The sequence below is a fragment of the Homarus americanus genome, unplaced genomic scaffold (genome assembly GCF_018991925.1).
Source record: "Homarus americanus isolate GMGI-L3 unplaced genomic scaffold, GMGI_Hamer_2.0 scaffold14033, whole genome shotgun sequence".
NCBI classification, from domain to species: domain Eukaryota; kingdom Metazoa; phylum Arthropoda; class Malacostraca; order Decapoda; family Nephropidae; genus Homarus; species Homarus americanus.
In genome coordinates this window covers 14,342-24,516 of record NW_024744522.1, presented here as the reverse complement: position 1 = coordinate 24,516, position 10,175 = coordinate 14,342, and the positions used below count along the sequence as shown (strand labels likewise).

General features: G+C 53.6%; 1 protein-coding gene across 1 annotated transcript; it reads left to right on the top strand.

The window, feature by feature from the left end:
- Nucleotides 1-7,318: 7,318 nt before the first annotated feature.
- On the top strand, nucleotides 7,319-9,629 carry LOC121877966 (cerebellin-1-like). The gene is made up of 3 exons (XM_042383928.1): nucleotides 7,319-7,323; nucleotides 7,647-7,784; nucleotides 8,803-9,629. The coding sequence occupies exons 1-3, from the start codon at nucleotides 7,319-7,321 to the stop codon at nucleotides 8,996-8,998; spliced, it is 339 nt and encodes a 112-aa protein (XP_042239862.1). The 3' UTR covers nucleotides 8,999-9,629.
- The last annotated feature ends 546 nt before the right edge of the window (nucleotides 9,630-10,175 follow it).

Below are 10,175 nucleotides of genomic sequence, written 5' to 3'. Positions count from 1 at the left end.
CCACAGTCTCATCCCTCCACACTAAACACAGTCCCTCCCTCCACACTCAACCACAGTCCCTCCACACTCAACCCACAGTCCCTCCCTTGCACACTACCCCACAGTCCCCCTCCCCCCTCCACACTCAAACACAGCCCCCTTCCACACTCAACCACAGTTCCTCCCACACACTCAATCCACAGTCCCTCCTTGCACACCACCCACAGTCCCCCTCCCTCCACACTAAACACAGTCCCTCCCCTCCACACTCCAACCACAGCCCTCCCCTCCACACTAACCACAGTCCCCTCCCCCCCTGCACACTCACCCACAGTCCCTCCTCCACACTAAACACAGTCTCTCCTCCACCAACCACAGTCCCTCCCTCCACACTCAACCACAGCCCCTTCATCCACACACTCAACCACAGTCCCTCCCTCCACACCAACCACAGCCCCTCCATTACTAACCACAGTTCTTCCCATCCACACTAACCACAGCTCTCTCTCCACACTAACCACAGTCCCCTCCACCAACCACAGCCATCTCCCTCCACACTCAACCACAGTCTCCCTCCTACACCCAACCACGTCCCCTCCCTCCACACTCAACCACAGCCCCTTTCATCCACACCCAACCACAGTCCCCTCCCTCCACACTCAACAACAGTCCCTCCCTCCACATCACATCCACAGCCCCCTCTCCACACCCCAACCACAGCCCCTTCATCCACACTCAACCACAGTCCCCTCCCCTCCACACTCAACCACAGCCCCCTCCCTCCACACCATCCACAGCCCCTCCCTCTCACACTCAACCCACAGTCCCTCTCCACACTCCAACTACAGTCCTCTCCCTCCACACTAACAACAGTCCCTCCTTCCACACTCAACCACAGCTCCTTGCCCACACCAACCACAGTTCCCTTCCATCCACACCTAACCACAGTCCCTCCCCTCCACCCACAGCCCCCACACACACCAACCATAGTTCTTCCATCCACACCAACCATAGTCCCTTCCTCCACACACCTAACCACAGCCCCCTCATCCACACTGCTAACCACAGTCCCTCTCTCCACACCAACATCCCTCTCCACACCATCCAGCCCTCCCTCCCCCTCCACACCAACCACAGCCCCATCCACACACTAACCACAGTCCCTCCTCCACACAACTACAGCTCTCCTCCACACCATCCACAGCCCCTCCCTCCACACTTCCAATCCACAGTCCCCTCCCTCCACACTCACCACAGTCTCTCCTTCCATACTAACAACAGTCCCTCCCCTCCACACCAATCCACACAGCCCCTTAGCTCCACACACACACCACAGTTCCCCTCATCCACACCAACCACAGTCCCCTCCCCTACACTAACCACAGCCTCTCCACACCCCAACCACAGTCCCTCCACACCACAGCCCCCCAGCCCACATCAACCACAGTTCCCTTCCACTCCACACAACCACAGTCCCCCTCCACACTAACCACAGTCCCTCCCCTCATCCACAGCCCCCCAGCCACACACCATCCACAGTTCTCTCCATCCACACTCAACCACAGTCTCTTTCCTCTACACCAACTACAGCCCTTTTCATCCACACTTACCTCACAGTCCCCTCTTTCCACACTAACAATACAGTCCCCCTCCTCCACAGCTATCCACAGCCCCTCCCTCCACACAATCACATAGCTCCTTTCATATATACTCAATCATAGTTTCTTCTTTCTATATTAACCACATTCTTTCTCTCTCTACATTCATAGCCTTTCCTTTCACACATATTCATAGTTCTTCCTCTACACTAACCATAGTCCCCCTCCCTCACACTTCAACAACAGTCCCTCCCTCACAGGTCCACAGTCCCCCCGTCCACACCAACCAGTTCTCTCCTCCACACCAACCAGTCCCCTCCCTCACACCACCTTTTCAGTCCACATAACTGTCCAGTCACTCCCTCCACACCAACCAGCCCCAGCTCCACACCAACCACAGTTCCCTCCATCCACCAACCAGCCTTCCTCCACACTCAACCACAGTCCCTCCCTCCACACTAACCACAGTCCCCCTCCCTCCACACCAACCACAGCCCCCCTCCATCCACACACTCCAACCACAGTCCCCTCCTCCACACTCCAACCACAGTCCCTCCTCCACATCTAACCACAGTCCCCCTCCCTCCACACTCCAACCACAGTCCCCTCCCTCCACACCAACCACAGCCCCCCTACTCCACACTCAACCACAGTCCCCTCCATCCACACTCAACCACAGTCCCCTCCTCCCCCATACCCAACCACAGTCCCTCCTCTCCACACTCAACCACAGTCCCTCCCTCCACACACTCAACCACAGCCCTTCCCTCCACACTCAACCACAGCCCTCCACACACCAACCACAGCCCCTCCACACTCAACTCACAGCCACTCCACACTCCATGTCCCCTCCACACCAACCACAGCCCCCTCCTCCATACCAACCACATCCCCTCCCTCCACACCAACCACAGCCCCTCCCCTCCACACCCACACAACCACAGTCTCCCCCCTCCACACTCCAACCACAGCCCCTCCTCCACACCAACCACAGCCCCTCCTCCACACCAGCCACAGTCCCCTCCCTCCACACCAACCACAGTTCCCTCCCCCACACTCAACCACAGTCCCCTCCCTGCACACCCACCCACAGTCTCATCCCCTCCACACTAAACACAGTCCCTCCTCCACACTCAACCAGTCCCTCCCTCCACACTCAACCACAGTCCCCCTCCTGACACTCAACCACAGTCTCCCCTCCTCCACACTTCCAAACACAGCCCCTCCCTCCACACTAACCACAGTTCCTCCTTCCACACCAACCACAGCCCCCTTCCCTCCACACTCCAACCACAGTCCCTCCCTCTCCACACCAACTCACAGTCCCTTCCCTCCACACCTAACCACAGTCTCCCTCCCTCCACACTAACCACAGTTCCCTCCCTCCACAACCACAACCCCCCTCCCCACACACCACAGTCCCTTCCACACTAACCACAGCCCCTCCTCCACACCAACCACAGCCCTCCTCCACACTAACCACAGCCCCTCTCCACACCCAACCACAGTCCCCTCCCTCTCCACACTCAACCACAGTCCCCCTCCCTCCACACTCAACCAGTTCTCCCTCCAAACTACACAGCCCTCCCCCCACACCAACCACAGTCCCCTCCCTCCACACCAACCACAGCCCCTTCATCCACACTCAACCACAGTCCCTCCCTCTCCACACCAACCACAGCCCCTCCACACTAACCACAGTCCCTCCTCCACACTCCAACCACAGCCCCCCCCTGCCCACACACCAAACACAGTCCCTCTCCTCCACACCAACCACAGTCCCCTCCCTCCACACCAACCACAGCCCCTCTCATCCACACTCAACCACAGTCCCCTCCTCCACACTCCAACAACAGTCCCCCTCCCTCCACACCAACCACAGTCCCCCCCTCCCCTCCACACCAACCACAGTCCTCCTCTCCACACCAACCACAGCCCCTTCCCACACCAACCACAGTCCCCTCCATCCACACCAACCACAGTCCCCTCCCTTCACACTAACCACAGTCCCCTCCCTCCACACTTCCAACCACAGTCCCCTCCCTCCACACTAACCACAGCCCTCCTTCCACACTAACACAGCCCCCTCCCTCCACACTAACCACAGCCCCCTCCCCCTCCACACTTCCATCCACAGCCCTCCTTCCCACACCAACCACAGCCCCTCCCCCTCCACACTCCAACCACAGCCCCCTCCCCTCCACTCAACCCACAGTTCCTCCCTCCACACTCAACCACAGCCCCTCCCCCTCCACACCAACCACAGTTCCCCTCCACACCAACCACAGCCCCCTCCCCTCCACACCAACCACAGCCCCCTCATCCACACAACCACAGTCCCTCCCTCCACACTAACCACAGCCCCTCCCTCCACACTCAACCACAGTCCCCCTCCCTGCACACTACCCACAGTCCCCTCCCTCCACACCAAACACAGTCCCTCCCTCCACACACCAACCACAGTCCCTCCACACTAACCACATAGTCCCTCCCTTGCACACTACCCCACAGTCCCCTCCCTCCATACTCCAAACACAGCCCCTCCCTCCACACTCAACCACAGTTCCTCCCCACACACCACATCCACAGTCCCTCCTTCCACACCAACCACAGTCCCCTCCCTCCACACTATCCACAGCTCCTCCCTCCACACTAACCACAGCCCTCCCTCCACACTAACCACAGTCCCTCCCTCTACACTAACACAGTCCCCCCCTCCACACTAACACAGTCCCTCCTCCACCAACCACAGTCCCCTCCCTCCACACCAACCACAGCCCCTTCATCCACACTCAACCACAGTCCCCTCCCTCCACACCAACCACAGCCCTCTCCACACTAACCACAGTTCTTCCATCCACACTAACCACAGTCCTCTCTCTCCACACTAACCACAGTTCCCCTCCACCACCAACCACAGCCCCCTCTCTCCACACTCACCACAGTCCCCTCCCCTCCACACTCAACCACAGTCCCCTCCCTCCACACTAACCACAGCCCCTTCCATCCACACTAACCACAGTCCCCTCCCTCCACACTAACCAACAGTCCTCCTCCACACTCCATCCACAGTCCCTCCCTCCACACCAACCACAGCCCCTTCATCCACACTAACCACAGTTCCTCCATCCACACTAACCACAGCCCCTCCTCCACACCATCCACAGCCCCCTCCTTCCACACTAACCACAGTCCCTCTCCACACTCCAACCACAGTCCTCTCCCTCCACACTAACAACAGTCCCTCCCTCCACACCAACCACAGCCCCTCCATCCCACACCAACCACAGTTCCCTCCCATCCACACCAACCACAGTCCCCCTCCCTCCACACCACAGCCCCCCTCACACACCAACCACAGTTCCTCCATCCACACCAACCACAGTCCCTTCCTCCACACCCCAACCACAGCCCCCCCATCCACACACACTCAACCACAGTCCCCCTCTCTCCACACCAACATCCCCCTCCACACTATCCAGCCCCCCCTCCCCTCCACACCAACCACAGCCCCATCCACACACTCCAACCACAGTCCCTCCTCCACACCAACCACAGCCCTCCTCCACACCATCCACAGCCCCTCCCTCCACACCAACCCACAGTCCCCTCCCTCCACACTAACCACAGTCCCTCCTCCCACACTAACAACAGTCCCTCCCCTCCACACTAACCACAGCCCCCTAGCTCCACACACAACCACAGTTCCCCTCCATCCACACCAACCACAGTCCCCTCCTCCACACTAACCACAGCCTTCATCCACACTCAACCACAGTCCCCCCACACCACAGCCCCCCAGCTCCACACCAACCACAGTTCCTCCTCCACACCAACCACAGCCCCCCTCCACACTAACCACAGTCCCTCCCTCAACCACAGCCCCCTAGCTACACACAACCACAGTTCCTCTCCATCCACACTCAACCACAGTCCCCTTCCTCCACACCAACCACAGCCCCCTTCATCCACACTCACCACACAGTCCCCTCTTCCACACCAACAACAGTCCCCCTCCTCCACACTATCCACAGCCCCTCCCTCCACACCAACCACAGCCCCCTTCATCCACACTCAACCACAGTCCCTCCCCCTCCACACCAACCACAGCCCCCTCCCTCCACACTCATCCACAGCCCCCTCCTCCACACTAACCACAGTCCCCTCCCTCCACACAACCACAGTCCCCTCCCTCCACACTCAACAACAGTCCCTCCCTCCACACTAACCCACAGCCCCTAGCTCCACACTAACCACAGTTCCTCTCCATCCACACCCACCACAGTCCCCTCCCTCCACACCAACCACACTTTCATCCACACTAACCACAGTCCCTCCCTCCACACCAACCACAGCCCCAGCTCCACACCAACCACAGTTCCTCCATCCACCAACCAGCCCCCCTCCACACTGAAACACAGTTCCTCCCTCCACAGTAACCACAGTCCCCTCCCTCCACACCAACCACAGCCCCTTCATCCACACTAACCACAGTCCCCTCCTCCACACTCAACCACAGTCCCTCCTCCACATCAACCACAGTCCCCTCCCTCCACACCAACCACAGTCCCTCCCTCCACACCAACCACAGCCCCCTAGCTCCACACTCAACCACAGTCCCCTCCATCCACACTAACCACAGTCCCTCCCTTCACACTCAACCACAGTCCCTCCCTCCACACTAACCACAGTCCCTCCTCCACACCTAACCACAGCCCTTTCCTCCACACTCAACCACAGCCCTCCCCACACTCAACCACAGCCCCTCCACACCAACCACAGCCATCTCCACACTAACCACAGCCCCTCCCCTCCACACCAACCACAGCCCCTCCCTCCATACTAACCACATCCATCCTCTCTCCACACCAACCACAGCCCCTCCCTCCACACCAACCACAGTTCCTCCCTCCACACTCAACCACAGCCCCTCCTCCACACTAACCACAGCCCCTCCTCCACATTAGCCACAGTCCCTCCTCCACACCAACCACAGTTCCCTCCCCCACACCAACCACAGTCCCCTCCTGCACACCCACCCACAGTCTCATCCCTCCACACTGAACACAGTCCCTCCCTCCACACTCAACCACAGTCCCTCCCTCCACACTCAACCACAGTCCCCTTCCCTGCACACTCACCCACAGTTCCCTCCTCCCACACTTCAAACACAGCCCCTCCTCCACACTAACCACAGTTCCTCCTCCCACAACCACAGCCCCCTTCCTCCACACTAACCACAGCCCCTCCTCCACACTAACCACAGTCCCCTTCCCTCCACACCCAACCACAGTCCCCCCTCCCTCCACACCAACCACAGTCCCCTCCCTCCACACCAACCACAGCCCCCTCCCTCCACACTCAACCACAGTTCCCTCCCTCCAAACCAACCACAGCCCCTCCCACACACTCAACCAGTCCCTCCACACCAACCACAGCCCCCTCCACACACCAACCACAGTTCCCCCCTCCAAACCACACCACAGCCCCTCCCCACACACTCAAAGCCCCCTCTCCACACCAACACAGCCCTGTCCCTCCACACTAACCACAGTCCTCCCTCCACACTAACCACAGTCCCCTCCTCCACACTAACCACAGTCCCCTCCCTCCACACTAACCACAGCCCCTCCCTCCACACTAACCACAGTCCCCTCCCTCCACACTTACCACAGTCCCCTCCCTCCACACTAACCACAGTTCCCTCCCTCCCTATCACAGGTAGCATTGGGGAAGGTAAAATGAGGTAACTGATTGTCAAAGTCACTTGTAGGTTTTCTACATACATTTAAGATTACATAAGAAGACATCACGCCGAGAGAACCCCATGAGGACAAGAGTAGAGTTCCTTTCTCTCAGCCCCCGTGACCTGTCTGCCGGCCACACACATCTGTCGGTGGCAGCGATACAGATCCACTATATCTACACTAGCACCCTGACAGTTAAACTCCTCAGTCCCCAATCATTAACACAATAACAAGTTAAACAAAGTTGAGTAGCGTTATTCATTTCTTGAACCTTAAACATCATGAACCTAAATGGAATGTGACACTCAAATGCTAATCACAGCTCTCTCTCTCTCTCTCTCTCTCCTTCACGACAGGTGGGTACGGGCTGGAACAATGTAAGGAGCGAGTACGTGGCCCCTACCTCAGGCATCTACTTTTTCACCTTCTCTGCCGTGTCTGACAGAAACACACACTTCAGGTAGGTGGTGGGGGTCTATCCTGGTTTCATACTCAATGATGTATGCTATTACTCTACCTCGTAAGTGAAGATAATGTACAGTCACTCAAAAAACTATATTTACTTTGGGAGGGTCGATGTCTCGGTACGGTTGTCAAAATCCTTCATCCGTTGTGTCATATTATCTCAACACAGTTTTCTAAAGATTGTTTTTTTGAGTGACTTTACAGATACACCTGATTGGTTTTAACCCAAAGTACACAAGATAATGTGTAAATATGCAGTTTAAAATACCCTGAGACTAAATTAACGAGATACTTTCACTTAACAGGAGAAAAAATTAAGGTAGAGAATGTTTTGCAAATGATTATTCAACTAAATTTTGTAACCTAACTGGTACTATATAAGAGTATGATCGTAAGACATTCTCGAATAGTAATTTTAACTCCTTTTTAGATTTTTTTTTTTATATACTTTAGCTTAAACCAATTAGACTTGTTCATACATCTTCTGTTGCGAGGAATACCCATCTTAAGAGCCTTTGAGATCCTGGACCCTCACATACAGTACATAATGCCTCAACATCTTGGTCTACTTGTGGCACCTTATGCTGGTGATCGCTCAAAATCTGCTGCTGTATTTTATTTTTGCAATTTTGGTTTTATTTCTGATGTTTTGTTCCATTTGTCATTGGATGATACATTTGTCGGCTACCGCAGTCTAGGCCCTAGGACACATGTATTTTGGTGACCTCATTACTAAAGCTCAAAGGTCAGGACGATACTGTAATAAACAGTTAGTGAAATGTGGATGGTGGTGACTTTAGATTTATGTGTTCAACGCCATACCGCGCCCTTACGCTTTATGTACTTCCCTTTGGTTCTTTTCTTGTCGTTTTTTACAGGAGACTTTGGCTGTTGGCACTACGAGTATGTCAGATTCATGTTTATCATTAAGATTATAGCTCCTCAAAGTTCGGCCTTATACGACAACACACACAAACGACTCTCAAGTAAAAAAAAAATCCCCCGTTTCACAGAGTCAGTCTACGTCACAACGGACAGGACGTAGTGACGGCCTTCGGTGACGTCGGCGGCTACCAGATGGGAAGTCAGAGTGCAGTACTGCGCCTCAACTCCGGAGACCACGTCCTCCTCCAACTCCAGGAAGGTCGACTCTACGATGTCACCTCCTCCAGGGCCTATACCACCTTCTCTGGCTTCAAGATAGCTTAGTTTGTCATCTTCACCTCAAGATCCTTTACAGTACTTGTCATCTTAACTCTGAGCTTCAAGACCTTCGACACACCTCATACTTAACTCCAAAGCTTCAAGACTCATATAATTTTTGTTACCGTATGAACTGTGCAGGTGTGTTGGTAGATGTGTAAACTGTCCGAGTGTGTTGGTAGATGTGTAAGCTGCTTAAATGTGCACATCGTTGAGGAACTTTTTTGAATTGTGTGCTCATCCTTGGAGTCGTAAAAAATTTTTTAGTGTGCACCTTCTTGGAAAATTTTATAAATTACCCAGTGTGCACATCTTTGGAAATTATGTGCACACCCTTAGAGTGGTTGCGAATTATGCATTGTACACAGTACTCGAAGCTGTATTAATTAGGCAGCTTGTAATCTCCCGCAAGGAAAAAAATCTAAATGTTTTCAATTTGGAACATGTACATCGCCTTCATGAACAGTAAATATAGCTATAAGTGTCTAAACACTAGTTTACGAGTCAGTTTATGACGTCAGTTTTGTATTATTTAATCTACTTTTATACTTTGTCCAATATATTGTATGTTGTGATTGATGCAATATCTGAAGCAACATTTGCAATCACAGACAAATATATGAGTCATTTAAAGAATCAATTAAATTATTTGTTTCCTGTATTTATTTACAATATATTTAGCCTTTTCTGGTGTTTAGTGTATTCGTTCTACCACAGTTATTGATCACACAGATGAGTTTTAAAATACCATCAATTGTATCGATCGGCTTTGATATCCAATTTGCATACAGCACTCAGAGGCTGCACACATCACGTGGGTAAGAATGTGGGAAGTGGTGATTACTGTACTGCCACAAGGGATTGTTTTAGTTCCCTGATGATATATCTCCTGGCCTGGACATTAACTGCAGTACGTTGACTTATTTATATAGATATACACATTAGCTGCTTCAATGCCTTGTTTTGTAAAGGTTTGAAAGTTGGAATAAAAGTAAGTTTCAACCGTCTGCCTGAGTACTTAAACAACAGCAACGATTTGATAAAAAAAAATAAGAAACAGAAGTACGCTACTGTAAATAACCAGTTGTGATAGTTTATGAAAATAATGATGTCATCAAGACTAAACACTATAATAATTATCAAATTGTCATCAAGAGATAAACTGGATGACATCACCGAGGAC